General features: G+C 40.3%; 1 protein-coding gene across 1 annotated transcript in view; it reads left to right on the forward strand.

The window, feature by feature from the left end:
- The first annotated feature begins 5,703 nt into the window (after window positions 1–5,703).
- LOC124615510 (V-type proton ATPase subunit d) overlaps window positions 5,704–16,494 on the forward strand; it is a 68,522-nt gene continuing 57,731 nt past the window's right edge. Inside the window, exons 1-3 of the mRNA XM_047143469.1 lie at window positions 5,704–6,099; window positions 6,181–6,352; window positions 6,645–6,823. Coding sequence (XP_046999425.1) covers window positions 5,979–6,099; window positions 6,181–6,352; window positions 6,645–6,823 — 472 coding nt within the window. The 5' untranslated portion in view covers window positions 5,704–5,978. The remainder of the gene's footprint in view (window positions 6,100–6,180; window positions 6,353–6,644; window positions 6,824–16,494) is intronic.

The raw sequence follows: 16,494 nt of genomic DNA on the forward strand, positions 1-16,494 counted from the left end.
TACTTATGCTATTAGGGTCATTGCAAATTTTGGCGATATACCTTTAAGTAAATTAGCTTACCATGCCTATTTTCATTCCATTAAAATTGCTACTCCAAGAAGAAATGCAGATGATAAATGGGTATTCATTGGACAAATATATTACACTAGAACAGACATGTGATTACATTTTCACGCTATTTGGGTGCATAGATCCTGGGAAATCAGTACCCAGAACAACCACCTCTGGCCGTAATAACGGCCTTGATACGCCTAGGCATTGAGTCAAACAGAGCTTGGATGGCGTGTACAGGTACAGCTGCCCATGCAGCTTCAACACGATACCACAGTTAACCAAGAGTGGTGCCTGGCGTATTGTGACGAGCCAGTTGATCGGCCACCATTGACCAGAAGTTTTCATTTGGTGAGAGATCTGGAGAATGTGCTGGCCAGGGCAGCACTCGAACATTTTCTGTATCCAGAAAGGCCCGTACAGGGCTGGCAACATGCAGTTGTGCATTATCCTGATGAAATGTAGGGTTTCGCAGGGTTCGAATGAAGGGTAGAGCCACGGGTCGTAACATATCTGAAATGTAACGTCCACTGTTCAAAGTGCCGTCAATGCGAACAAGAGGCAGCAGTCGAACAATTTCTGTATCCAGAAACGCCCGCACAGGACCTGCAACATGCGATCGTGCATTATCCCGCTGAAATGTAGGGTTTAGCAGGGATCGAATGAAAGGTAGAGCCACAGGTCGTAACACATCTGAAATGTAACGTCCACTGTTCAAAGTGCCGTCAATGCAAACAAGAGGGGACCGATATGTGTAACCAATGGCACCCCATACCATCACGATAGGTGATACGCCAATATGACGATGACGAATACATGCTTACAATGTGCGTCCACCGTGATGTCGCCAAACGCGGATGCGACCATCATGATGCTGTAAACAGAACCTGGATTCATCCGAAAAAATGACGTTTTGCCGTTCGTGCAGCCAGGTTCGTCGTTGAGTACACCGTCGCAGGCGCTCCTGTCTGTGATGCAGCGTCAAGGGTAACCGCAACCATGGTCTCTGAACTGACAGTCCATGCTGCTGCAAACGTCGTCAAACTGTTCGTGCAGATGGTTGTTGTCTGGCAAACGTCCTCGTATGTTGACTCAGGGATCGAGACGTGGCTGCACGATACGTTACAGCCATGCAGATAACATGCCTGTCATCTCGACCGCTAGTGATACGAGGCCATTGGGATCCAGCACAGCGTTCCCTATTACCCTCCTGAACCCACCGATTCTATATTCTGCTAACAGTCATTGGATCTCGACCAATACGAGCAGCAATGTCGCGATGCGATAAACCGCAATCGGGATAAGCTACAATCCGAACTTTATCAAAGCCAGAAACGTGATGGTACGCATTTCTCCTCCTTACACGAGGCATCACAACAACGTTTCACCAGGCAACGCCGGTCAACTACTGTTTGTGTACGAGAAATCGGTTGGAAACTTTCCTCATGTCAGCACATTGTAGGCGTCGCCACCGGTACCAACCTTGTGTGAATGCTCTGAAAAGCTAATCATTTGCATATCACAGCATCTTCTTCCTGTCGGTTAAATTTCGCGTCTGTAGCACGTTATCTTCGTGATGTAGTAATTTTAATGGCCAGCAGTGTATGTATCGAATCCATATGCTGGTGAAGCCACACAGAAAAGGCTTATTGTATGTATGTCTGGGATCTATCCTCATACTCCACTGTAGAATTCAGCTAAATTTGACACACAAACAGCAAACTTCCCAAGTATTAACACTGTGGGGTTTATAACCCCCTAGGGCCCATAGGGATAGAGATAGGTCATAATGATTTTTTTTTAGACCATGATTTACTGGCTGCCCTGCACAACAGGAATGATGTGTGGAACATCGGCCTGCATTATTGATCTGCTTTGTGAGGCAGTCTACACGTTGGGTGTAAGAAACTGTTTTCCAACTCTCCGACATGCCTACATCATCAACCTGCTTTGCATATGTCAGGGGAAAACCAGTTTTCAAGGCCTTGGTGTGTACGCTGCCCTGCATGATAAGCATGAGGTGGGAGTAGTATTGGCCTGTCTTATCAACATCTATTGTAGGGGCTACTCCAGTGGTTAGGTATGGCCGTGGGGAAGTTTGAGATGGGTAGAGGATGGGATATACAGAAAGGGGCAGAAGGGGATGGATAGGGAGATGGGGCAGTAGAGGCTGATAGAGGAGGAGAATGAGATGATCAGGGAGGGGGAGGAAGAAGTAGATAGTCACAGAGCGGGGAGATATGGAGATAGATAGAGAGGGAGGCGGTAGAGGAGATGTACAGAGAAAGAGGGGGTGGAGGAGACGTACAAAGAAAGAAGGGGAGGACGAGATAGGCAGAAAGACACAGGGAGAGTAGGTGGACAGAAAGAGAGGTGGGAAGGATAGAAGTAGCGATATGGGGAAGAGGAGAACTGCAGGAAGAGGGGTCAGTCGAAATGGGCAGATATGGCGAGAAGAAGACTGCTAGAAAGGGGGAGGAGGATTTGCGCAGAGAGTGGGTTGAGGGAACAGATTGGCAGAGAGAGGGTTGAGGATGAAATTGGCAGAGAGGTGGAGAACGAGATGGACCTAGAGAGGGGAAGAAAGAGATGCGTGCATTATGTGCGATATACTAGTAAGCAGATGAAGCTGTGGGGGGCAAGGCTAATATATTTACTTGTGTGTGGTGGGGGGGGGGGGGAGGGGGCTGTGTGTGTGTGTGTGTGTGTGTGTATGTGTGTGTGTGTGTGTGTGTGTGTGTGTGTGTGTGTGTGTGTGATACGAGGCCATTGGGATCCAGCACAGCGTTCCCTATTATCCAGACCCCTGGATCGTTTTCAACCAAATTTAGCACACAAACAGCAAAAGTCACGTGTATCAGCCCTATGGGATTTATAATCTCCAAGGTACCATAGGCAGAGAAATAGGCAAGAAAATAATAATTTTTTTAGCCCCTGCTCTATAGGCTATCCTTCATGAAACACAAATTTTTGGGGAGAAGTATCGGCCTTCTGGGACTACTGAAGAATGAGGTACAATCTGTCGGCCTTGAAAAATGATATCACAAGTCACCACAGATGATACATTGCAAAGACACAGATGAATGTTGAGAAGAAAAGGAATGTAGTACAGAGAACACAGATTGTAGACATATACCGCATATATCCATATTTCGAACGACATTTACAGATATCACTTTTATCACTGTAGAAATTACTAGTATCCTATTCTTTAGTTGATTTATATAGGTCATGCCTGTATGGACTGTGAGTGAATGTCTTCTGTTTGTAATACTTGGGACTTGAAACCGATATAACTGCGTGCTTAAACCCTGTATGGAGTCTGTTTTCTGTCATTGGCAAACTCACTGCTTTCCCATATATTTTAGGCCAGCCACAAGGGGAGAGATCACTCGAGACAGAGGAATATCGGCTGTAACTTTCGCAAATAATGGATGCTGAGGCGGAGTATCAAATACGTAAGAAGTACTGTCTGCTTCACTGTGCTTGGCTTCCATGTAATGCTGATACATTGGGTAAGAGCGGTCGTTGGTAACGTGATTTGCGTTGCAGTGCAAACATCAATGCTCTGCTATGGAAACACTGTGAAGTCTCACGGTCTCCTGGGTATTTAGCACAATGGGCACTACTGTGACACTGTTTAGTTAAATGGAAACATCGATGGCAATTTTAGCATTTCAAAACTGACTGGTTATACAGTGCAACTAGACAGCAGATACCGCACAGATGTACATATTGGGGAAGTTGTAGAGATTTAAATGTTAAGGCACATTTAGGAGTGGGAATGTGTCTCACCTCATCATCTTCAATGACTTTCTTGTGGAACCTTCTCATGTCAGTAAGTAAAAATTCATACTGCATTTCTGCAAGGATGTCTTCATTAGATAACTCAATATCAACATCTTGAATGTCACTCCACCTCTTTATAAGAAAACTAAGAATGTAAGCCTCCCCCTTCCAAAAGATATCAGACAACTACGATTTATTTGCTGACTGCCCAGATTTGGTTTCAATTTTATATATGTTTCTGCCAACAGCGGAGATATTGAGAATTTCATGCCGCAAATCTTTACTTTCTTCAAAGGACATTCTGCCCAGTGCTATTGGATGCATCCTTCCCACATTACCATTTTGTCTTCTACAAATACAACATACAGACCCACATCTGTTGACTGATGTGCATTATCCCTGCTAGCAGTCTATACAAGCATGGCTATTCTGATATGTTACATGCCTTTCAGGATCCACAGTGCTCAATATGAAGCAAAATCCACTGCTCTGGCCACCTCTCAGTCAGACCGAGAAGATGCTTAACAGTTTCTGTGCTTTATTACTGCAGATACTAGGGAATGCATTACTTTCTGAAAGAGTGACCATGGTGGCACTGATCTGTTTTTGAATATGCTGCCCATTGAAATGGCCATTTAGAGAACTAGCTCGAAAGTTATTGTCTTCAGCTACTATGTCCACAGTGCAAGCAACATTTGCAGGGTCACCCGTATCAGTATCCACTGCAACAGTGTTACAATGCGTGTCACTTGCCTTTACCCTTTTCTGCAAATTTACATCAGAAGCTGGTACCTGCCATGATGACAGCGAATGATGTCTTAACTTTTGTCTCTTTGTGTTGTGCATCAGAGGATGTGATGAGACAGCTGCATGTGAAGAATGATGTTCCATTTCAATCTGATAATTCTGAGAACAGCGATCTCGTAAGCACATTTCAATGGTACCTGACTGATGCAGGTCTGTAATTTATACTGTTCATGGAGAATGCGTCATGTTTGGCTCAGTGTTATGGCTCATTTTCAGAATACAGACGACCCCTGACTGGTATCAGCAGGGATCACATAATTAGGTTCCATTTTAATTATAGCCGCTGGACTTACTGAATCACTTCTTATGAACAATGTGTGAGCTGCAAGAATGAACACAGAACTGACACGTGAACCTAAACAGCCCAGACGAAAACACACAACTGGTACACTAGGAAAAGCATATTTGTGCACAGTAAGCTCGCTGCGATGTTAACTATTCCGTGCCTCAGCGACTGTTTTTTCACTGTCGGAGGTATCAGAACGACTTTCAACTATAGTTTTCGACTAGGTAGTTTCTAGACCAAGGTCCTTTACCTCAGATTTGTACATTTTACTCTTCTCCACCATCCCTGGAAGTTCGTAACATCGTCACGGAACTGCCATGTATATTTGTACTATTCCATATTTGTTCACAAACAATTTCGCCAATCGTTCGATTCGCCTTGTAACTTGACAAGTATATTAATATTTGAGTATTACCGTCGCTTAAGGAGCCATTGCAGATGGTTCCATCTGCCTCTGGCACTAACTCATTTTTTTGGAAGATAAGTTACGAATGCTGGCCTCAGAAGGATTTACTCCGTTTCGAGTTTGGACTTAAATATCCGTTACAAGATGACTGGCCAGCATAAAGTTGATACTGTGTGTTGTGAACGCACAAGTTTAACAGGTATTTTTTGCATGCACAGACAGATCGTTGCGTTCGGACAGGGGCCAGAGCCAGCCAGGTTGTTTCCACAGGCAAGTTGACTTGCCGGCTCCGTCGTTCATGGATGCTTGCGCAAGTTTCATATTTGTGGGAATGCGGTTTACACTATGGTACGACGCAGTCTGCTGGAAGCTGCAAAACAATTACGGAAGGTAACAAAAATATTGTCGTTGAGAAACAGGAGAGTGCGTTGATTGTGTATCTTACTGGAATATCTAATTATTTATGAGAATTAATCGAGGAAAGACCTTGATGATAAGACTATTTCTTGTGAAATAAAGTCTCTGACACATCACATGACAGTTGATTGGAAGTGGAGCAAGTGGGAAGGGCCGAGTGTTATAGAAGTGCAGTGTAAATATATAAAAAAATCAATTGTTATTTTCTTTACAAATTCGAAATGATTGGATGTATGTTCAATATTGATGCTGGTTACTTGGAAGGCCTCTGTAGAGGGTTCAAATGTGGAATTTTGAAACAGGCAGATTACTTGAACTTAGTGCAATGTGAAACTCTTGAAGGTAAATATATGAATAATATTTTTGTGACGTTGGACGTATTTTACTTCTGAATTCCTTTGTCAGGAGTTTAATTTGTTCCAGATCTGAAGTTACATCTTCAGGGCACAGATTATGGAAGCTTCTTAGCAAATGAACCAAGTCCACTCCAAGTGTCTGTCATCGATGATAAGCTGAGAGAAAAATTGGTTATCGAATTTCAGCACATGAGACATCATGCAGTTGAACCATTGTCCACTTTTCTGGACTATATTACGTAAGTAACAGTATAGCATGTAAGTTCTCGTCTGCCCTGCGTTTAACAACTACGTTGAATACTGCATCGATCTTATTTGGCTTAATCTTTCGCAATTAATATGAAATTGATGATGAGAAGTTGAACATAAGCGTATAAATCCCACAGCGCTTTGCGAATGAAAAGATTTGATGTCATAGAAGGATGCTAGGAAAGCCCCAAGATTCGTTTTACCACTCTCCCTAAACTGTATTGCATGATCGAATTTTTCTGACAGCGATTGATGTTGTGAGGTAAAATATTTACTTTTCAGGTACAGCTACATGATAGATAACATCATTCTTCTTATCACTGGAACCTTACACCAGCGACCAATATCAGAATTGATCCCAAAGTGTCACCCACTCGGGAGTTTCGAACAGATGGAGGCTATTCATGTTGCTGCAACACCTGCAGAACTATACAGTGCAGTCTTGGTTGACACACCACTAGGTAGGTAAAGCTGTATTCTGTGCTTATAAAATTAGATACGTAGGTACTAATTGAACTAAGATTAAAGTGTGTATGGTAGATATAGAAAACTGCCCTGTTTCTGTACTTAGCTAAGCATAATTAAGTATTACATTGAAAGTAAAAGCACTCAGTTTACATTAACTGTTGAGGGAGGCATAAAGAAAAATATTTATTAAGAGGCAGAGGTCTGAATAGAGGCTTGCCATGTGGCCAGGATAAAAAAAAAAAAAAAAAAAAATAGCAATAGATGGTCACAGTCAGAAACTGGCTGTTTACTAGGAATTTGACACATTTGTTTTGGAAGCTTGTCTAGATCCAAAAATACACTGTGTTAGCAACCTTACGTGCCTCTCTGTGCCTGCTGTGTTTTCGGTGTTTAATAATTGTGGAGAGTGTAGTCACTTAAGGATTAGAAGTATGAGTTCTCAAAAAGACAACAGAGAAAATAATTTCTGGATGTGGTACTGTAGGATTAATTTACTAGTCAAAATTAGGATGATGGAAAATACAATAAGCATGAGAATTAAAGGAACCCTTCAGGGATTATCGTGGCATGGTTACAGTAGAAGCTACCACATTTTGACTTGACTTACATCCGAGAACCCCACACTCAACAGTATAAATCAGGTGAGTTGTGGCCCTACTGCACTGATACATAAAGCATCCAGTGCTTTCTATGACAATTGAAAAAACCTGTAGAGATCAATTTCACAAAGATGGCAGAGGCAATGGTGGCGAATTGTTTCCCATTCAAACTTTCATCTCTACTTACCTTTCTTCAATAGGATGGCTTCTAATCTAGAAATGTGGCCAGTTTCAAACATGAATAAAAGTTTGGTTAATATGCTGCATCAAAATTGACAAAAATCAAACAGAAGATGTAATGAACTTACATAATTTCAAGTAGTATGGGTACTCAGATGATTAATGATATTTTACCATATTATACGCTAAAATCTGGAATTGATAATGAACTCTTCATGATCAAATTTCGGGTCGATGCAAGCGTCCGATCCCACGCGTCGGCTTTGACCCGTGATGTAAGGGTGTTGTTGTGTGTGACGTCATGATGGTGCGGAGTTTGGTTTGTGAGTGTGGCGTGTTTGTAGATGTCGTCGTGTTGTGGTTTGTTGTGCTCTCTGGTGGTATGTTCAGGGTTTTCATTTGTGTTGTGTAATGGGCTCAGTTTGCTTTTGCTCATTATCCAGAATTGTTAGTGTCGGCTGTGTTTGTAGTGGAATTCGTTTCAGTGAGTTAAAGATTTTGTGTGAAGGTTAATTTAGTGTTGTTCGCTGTACATCGTGTGGTAATTTTAGTAAAATGAATCGGTTGTTGCTTTTGTTCAGGAATGGATATGACGGATAAAATTACAGTGTGCAGGTCAAGGGAAGTGTTCGATCCCAATGTGTGGCTGTGTATGTTGATATTGGTATCGGGAGATGTTTTTGAGCTATGTAGGCCAAGTAAAGTGTTTGATCCTAATTTATGGGATAGGGAGCTGCTGTTGAGCTATATAGGTCAAGGGAAGTGTCCGATTCCAGATGATAATTGTGTTTAGTGGTATTTGGGGAGTTTTGTGATGTCGGTTTTTGTCGTCATTTTGTGTGGGGGTGGGTGTCTAAATTTGTTTATATTTAGTTTGCCCCCACCCAAAAACACCCTATTTCCCGCACTTGTCCCGTTAGTGTCATTAGGCTTTTTGTGGAAAGTGTGTGTGTTTGTTTTTCGATGTATTTTCATCCTCATAATGTGTACGTACCGACTTTATATGCACCATATTGGAATCGTGGTTTATGGTCATTTCCGCCATATTTGTAACGTCATGGGTCAAAGCAGACGGGCGGAATCGGACGCTTCCGTATTTCCCAAATTTCAGACTTTGGTTGTAATTTGCCATTATTCGATGAAATGCAGGAAGATAATTAGGTTCTGCTGCTACTGTGGTCAGATAGTCTTTGGGGTTTCACTATGTAGTAATATATACTTCCATCAAGTCATAGTATATAAAAAAATAAATTGCGGTATATTGCACGTGCTGTGATCGGCACTTTAGCTTCTCACAGTACTTCTAAAACTACTAAGTATTTCATTTATTCACTTTTAATTTATCTATTCGCTGAGATCAGTAACATCAAATGATGTATGACAGAAAATCTCCTCACATGCCCACTTACCATACTTAATATGCAGCAACCGCAATTCCCATGCTGCATCATTGAACTGTGAGGCAAGAGACCAAAACAGTGTGGTTATTTTTTCACAGTTGGAATCTCATAAACTAATATTATTAAATGACCTTAGTCCACAATGCTACTTTCACCTTATTAAAAGAAGTGTCAATCTCTTGCTAATATCTTAAAGATGCCATTGTGTCAGATATGACCTCATTCTGTTCACTTTGACTACAGGCTCCCCTCTTCTGCTCCAAATAACTGGGCTAGTTAAGTAGAAATATGACAAAGCTTATTGAAATTTGTGGCCGTATCAGAGACAGTGTCTTTCACACGCATCCCAGCAAAAATGTTCATGGCCCCCTGCAGTAAATTGACACAATATGGCAGAAACCAGAACACTCTCAAGCTGTGGCTTTAAGATGATTAGCATTGAGAGAATTTAGACTACAGCCCACAGGACAGGTACCTAAACTAAGAACACGTTGGCAAGAGGGTGATGTGATCCCTGAAGCATTGCAAAAGTAATGCTTGGAAGTCTTTCTGTGCCTCACTGACTTGCTATGCTGCTAAGGTGGACATGTGTCTGAAGGTAAAGATCATTAGAAATGGAATACATTCTGAGCGTCATAAATAGTCAGTCTGTATAAAAGGCTTTGTGAATGTAATCACCTCATCTCTTATTTCAATTGGTATCACTTTCTTGCCACACACATTACAATGAAGGATTTCAACTGATAAGCAAGCCTTCCCAAGGATTAACGTCATTTGTTACCCTTACATATGTCATTGATCTGCAACAACTGCTTCTGTTTGTCCTCAGTGAAATGTAAGCAAAGAAGTTGCTCCTGCTGATACGGGTGACACAATTAATTGTGCTCATACACATTCAAAGGAAAGAGCTGGTCATGCCAACTGCATTAAGTTCATCATTAGCAAACATATGGATTGTATTGTTAACAAGACTGGAATGGTGGCTGTAACAAGCACAAGAAATGGCTTGTTTCTCCAGTATACTTGCAACAGTGTACACAGTGTTGCCATATTACATGATGATTGGTTGTTATAGTGGACTAACAATATCACCTTAGAAATCACCAACTTGTTCATTTTCAAATGTCAGCAGCATCTTGTGGTGCAGATGAAATTGGGAGATGGTACAATAACATCAACCTAAACTGCATGATTCTTGTGACTAACCTACACCTAAAAACTTATGTGGTGTACTCGTGTGAGATTTCTCCTTCTGGGGCTACAACAAGGATTAAGTGTGTCTTGGCCCATACTTTAATGGGTCAGCATCCTACCTCAATGCTATCCTTTATTTGTCAAATGTGAAATGTGTTACGGAGTGGTTTTTACCCCTGAGACACTAAATTAGCACTCATCAAATTAGAAAAATTACGGTAGTGCTGTGTTAAAAACTGTGTGCCTTCAACACTAACCAATCCTCAGTTCTTGAAAAAAATACTTCTTCACATTAGACACTTTTTCCTGTTGGTTCAATTTGCTGCAGGAAATTCAAACTCTGGAACCACTCATTATTTAAAAATTGTCTTAGCTACAGGAGTGTCTTTAGACCCATTATCATATGTTTCTAGAAACTGTGTCATTAAATAAGTCACTAATCAGCAATAACACTTCCTTACAACACAGTTCGTGAGATTAAACAGCACTTCAAATTCCCCTCTCTGTTCTAAATTCGTGCATCATTCACCTGGTACCCAAAAGGTGAAATGTCAAATATTAACTACATATTCAGGGCAACCGTGCAAAGGGAGTGACCTGGCGCAATTCGAATAGTCACTGACTGGTTGAAATGAAACTGTCGTACAATATACGGGTAGCTCCTGCTTTTGTCCTTATCTCTAAACAGAACATTCATACTCCCTCCCTCAGAACACAGTAGGGTTTACTGCGGAGGTAGTGGGAATCGTGATTTCATAAAGCCGCTTGGAGTGAAAAAGATCTTGATCATATGTAGCTCATAAAGTGTAACTATCAGCTACCAACACTCAGAAATATGGAAGGAAAACAATGTTCGTTTTATGAACATAATGCAAAAACTGGTTGAGCTATAGTAGTATATGCAACTGTAGTGAACTTTCTCTCTGGTCCATCACACCAAGGTCACCAATAAAACTAGCTAAGGGACATCATTTCAAGGATGCATCGTACAGCAAGCACTTACTTGTCCCCAGTTTCAGTTCATTGAATCACTTCCCTGAACTTAGTGAAGTCATTAATGCGTACAAGTAGTGCAGGAAGAAACATGGGCATCAGTGCTATAATGAACAATTTGCATCCTCTGGAAGTTAGTGTTCCATGGACTGCACATTTGGCAGATGGTATCTTAATATCAGTCACTTCTAGAGGATAGGTGTTAAACATTTTCCAACTTTATGTGACTCAAAGGCAGAAAGTGTTTTAAATGTGAGTGCTTTGGTGATCAGTAAGTAACTTTGTGCAAGATACTAATCAGACTGAAACACCTAATTTCCTATGAATATCAGCGCTGTCCTTACATCAGAAAATACAAGAACTTACAAAATAATTATTGTCTTTAACAGATTGCAATCTGTACATCTAATTATGAGCTACTATGTGCTCTGTGTATACTTACATGACTTTGTTGTAGTCATCAGATATATTACTAATCTGCTGATGTAATATGGTGCTGGCTGCATGGTGTGTACAATGTATGTCAATAAAATAAAATAGTAATTTGTTCTAGGTGTACAAGGGAGTTTCTTTCACTTTTAGTTACATTTAGGCTTTAAGCTTTTGTTACCTCCATATTTCACTTCAACATTCACAACAATAGTTTATTGTGGATGCATTGTGTGAAGATTGCAAAGCTCCCTTCACACTACTCTTCTCTCCACAGTGGCTTTTGTATTATTGTTTAATTATTCCCTCTGACAGGTCCACAGCTCTGCAGCAATAACACAAGTATAATTTGGAAATCAAGGTTTTTTTAAAAGAAAACTTATTCAGTGGGAAATACAGTGCATGTGCAACAGTGCTGTGAAGTAACGATCGTGTGATGGGCAAATAGTCTCGACTGTTGTCAGTAGTTCTGGAGCAGTGGTTGAAAATGGTGGCCCTTTGTGTTTTCTTCTTCCAACTGTGAGGTTCGTTCAGTGATACCATCATATAGGGTGAATTTGACTACCTGAGGGTGAAGTTGACTGAATATCTGTTGTGATAATTGTGGATCGTTTGACACTAGAGTGAATTTAATTGTTCTGAAACTTTTTCAATAATTGAGAAATAAATTGAGCATAATAATTAAATTTAATACTAATTTCAGAATGACATACAAAGGAAGTTTAAGGACAGAAATGGTGATCACAAATTTGCTTTATGAAATTACACACACACTACTTCTTTAGCATTAAAATCTGGCTAATCAACTTTGGTTTTACCATGATGACCCTAAAACCAGTTCATCAGCTTCGCAGCTTCCTTTGGGAATTTTATACTCCTAGCTTAGTGTTGTTCATACTTATTTTTGCATTTAAAATTTCTGTGAGCCATAGTTCTAAAACATCCAGGCTATATTTTGTGAAGTAACCTGGTTTTTGTATGTACACATGTGACGTTTTCAACTCTTACAATCTCAACTGAATTATGCAAAAAACAGAACAGTGACCTATGAGACAATCTATAAGTTAACAACAGCCCACTGCAAGAATGATCACACTTCACAACTAGACTGTTATGGACAGTGCTGTTGTATCCAGTGTGTCACATAGTTGCCGCATTCATTATATCACATTCTTGCCCCCATTTACAAATGTTTGTTCCTAAAAGAACAACTACCAACAAGGTGGCACAGTGGTTAGCACACTGGACTTGCATTTGGGAGGATAACTGTTCAAACCCGCATCCAGTCAATCTGATTTAGGTTCTCCATCATATTCCTAAATCACTTCAGGCAGATACTGTGATAGTTCCTTGAAAGGGCACAGCCGACTTCCATCCCCGTGCTTCTCTAATCTGATGGGGCCGACGACCTAATTGTTTGGTCTCCTCCCCTAAATCAACCAACCAGCCAAAAGAACAATTGGAGAAAAGATATTAAACTTCACACTGGTTCCACAAAAAACTGTGAAATTTTTGTGTGTGTCTATAAATTGGTAAATAAGTATAATTAACTTTCATTATTGCTCTAGTTGTCATTGTAAAGGTTCAGCACATGACTTGCACAAGACCTAGACATATGACCAGGTTTATGCCAGTCACACAAATAAAAGATTTAGCCCATTAAAAAAGTTAAAACTAGTCCTTCTGAAAATGATTAGTGTTCAAATAGAGATCCGGAATTCATTTAGCCATTGCCATGAATTAAGAGCTTTTGCGTGGTAAATACAATAAATAAAACAATTTTCATCACCAGTGTATGGTTATTTAACATTTTTTAAACTTTTTGGTCAACTTCACCCCATTTGATGGTACTTTTCTCAATGCAAATTGTAAAGTAGCTGCGTGGCAACAATTTCATCCAGTACGGATCACGATATCTGCAGAATTAGGCTGCTGAGATCCATAATCGTGGGAAGAGCGTTCTCTATAATGTAGTGCCCTACCAACTCCAAAAGGTAGTCACTATTCAGTATTGATCTTTGGAAAATTGTCTACACTAGTGACAAACCAGCTGTTTGCTTATGACCTTTGTCTGGTACACCTGACAGTTGTCGTCTGAAAATTTTGAAAAAAGTGGGTGCTGCAAAACCTGACACCATAAAACGAAGTTAATCACTTACGAGCAATGTTGAAGTTCCTGCAGTGGTATCATGACGACAGCAACATCTTCCTCGACAGTATTGTCAATGGTGATAAGATGTTGGTTGCTCACTTTATTCTGGAAATGAAGCAGCTGTTGAGGCATTGGTGCCACTATAATCCTCTGATCAAGACAAAGTTCAAATGGACTGTCATTGTGGAAAGTGATGTGAACAGAGTTCAGGGACAGCAAGGGTATTCTACTCGCTGAGTTTCTACCCATAGGTGAAACAGTGAATGCTGACCATTCCATTATTGTGAAACACTGTGGAAATTACAATGAGCAGTTCAAAACAACCAGCATGGAATTCTCAATACAGGTTTTTCATATGATCTGACACTGCATGCCCATGTATGGCTAGCACACAAATATTCTGAAAGAGGTTTTTATTTTATTTTGCACATTTAGTTTCATAGTACCAAAGTGAGAAGCAAATTTCCATTGGCATGGAACAAGTGTGTACATGAAATTAACATCAGAAAAGTAATAATAGAGAAAGTAAAATGTACAAAAATCCTATGCCAATGAGTAGCAGAGAGTTTATATGAGGGTCATTCCATGTCAGTTAAACCAGGGCCTCGAGCTCATAGTCTCAGATTTGACTGAAATTCAGTACACTAATTCTACCATGTGTGGAACACTCATGTACAAAGTAGTAATTTCCCCTGCCAATTAGTTCCAGAATTACGACTTGTGAAAGAAGGTGGCGAGACCCGGAAATTGCAACCCGCATCTGGCAATCTATCTTCAGACCCAACTTCAGGTCTTAATAACTTTGGAACTATTCCACACAGTCCAGTGAAATTTTTACAACCCAGTAACATCCATTAAGAGAACACGCTCCATGAATCAAAACACCAACAACATATTTCTGAGGGAAAATAAAAAATTCCAAAATGTGATTAAAATAATGTAATACGTTAAAAGGTACATATTGTAGGTGCCCTCTATGCCAAATATAATTCACTCAAAGGGTTACCTATATTTTTTGTGTGGTGAGCTTAATTTGGCCTAAATACACACAGAACTCATCTTACCCATATGAGTCACGCAAACAGAGTTACATGCACACGAAAATACAAAAATTTGAAAAATTACCTGAAAAACATGGATTTTCGAAGTGTGGTAGCACAAAAGGGACAAGTGGTATCCAAGCCAAATTTCACACACTGCATAAGTAGACCATAATGATATATATCTCAAAATTTCAGCATGTTATTGCAAGACATTTGTGTACAATGGAAGTTGACAGATGTATTTAGTGATGTGGCTATTGTTCCACAACACAATTTTGTAAAAACATATCGTAAACTGTTCTGCCTCTTCTTATCCTCTCCCACAACTGTTTAATCACTAAGCAACAACATATAGACAGATTAATACAACCTATCATTAATGTTTATTGCACCTTAACTGCTAAAAACCAGTCGATTGTGCTTCAAACAGAAGTTCTCCCACACTTCAGCTACTCTACTCTGTACATTGAGTGGCAAATTGAAATGTCTTCCTGACACTGTGGTAGGAACTAGAAATGTCATAAGAATATGTTCAAAAGGAATCCAACACCCGTCTGTCAAATGTGGCCAATGAAATGATCTTGCCGGTCCTGCTGCTGCCATGAAGTTCACAAATACATCACCCTCTGCTTCACAGCACTCTGCAACACATTCTAAGTACCATTTGTTATCATAAACAGCAATAACATAGCAACCTGGTTGTATGTTGCTGCTTTTGCTTCTGAATCCTGAGTCAGACACACTGTGAAGACACATGTTCTGCATGAACCTATAGTTATAATCGGACAGTCTGCTCATCTGAACATTGTCAGAGTCCGCTGGAGAGAAGTGATGATGGCTCCTTGTGCCTGCAACAGTTTTAACATGTTCTAGTCTGCTTTTTAGCAACTCTTCGACTGATTTCACCTCATCTTTCGAAACATAGAATGATTGTATGCCAGAGATATTTTTCTGTACCCAGCTAAATAATTGAAGACGTGTTAGAATGTGACCTTCTGTAGGGTGCTGCAGACTAGCTCGTGATGCCATGCGCTTAATGGTAGCACCAATACCATCACATACGTGTTTACCATGACTTGTTGCGAAAAAATTCCATTCTGTGTGAATCTGAAAATCATGGTAATGCATCATAAATTTTCGAGATTTTTACAGTTTTTGTACTGACTAGCTGCCTCATCACTGAAGTATTTCGCAAAATGTATGTGAGGCAGCTTGTTTTTCACATATGCCATGACAGTGCAAATGTGGGCATGAACTGCAATGGCAGCATGAATTAAACAGTCACTAAAAATGCACAGGTTCATGACAGACACGTCACCTGATTCACCTCTATAGTAAATCGCAAATGGCCGGAGAGTTGCTTGACTGTTGTCCCAATGCTATCCTTGGATGGCATCTTGAACTATAAATGCACAATTTTCAGAAAAGTCTAGTATTACTACAATTTCATCTTGTTTCAAATTATCCTTACAAAACTGGAGATAAGCCGATTGTGCTGTTTCTGTGAAGCTGTGTGTGGTCAGTTTGTCCATTTTTTGACAACACATTTCAATAAAATCTTCCACTGTACTTTGCTTTGTTTCAAGACTTGTGCGATCCATGTGTGTCCATTGTTTATAAGAAACAAGTTCATTGTCACCCACAGTTTGTTATTCATGTGTTCTGCAAGATTTG

This window comes from Schistocerca americana, chromosome 5 (assembly GCF_021461395.2).
Source record: "Schistocerca americana isolate TAMUIC-IGC-003095 chromosome 5, iqSchAmer2.1, whole genome shotgun sequence".
In the NCBI taxonomy this organism is placed as follows: Eukaryota; Metazoa; Arthropoda; class Insecta; order Orthoptera; family Acrididae; genus Schistocerca; species Schistocerca americana.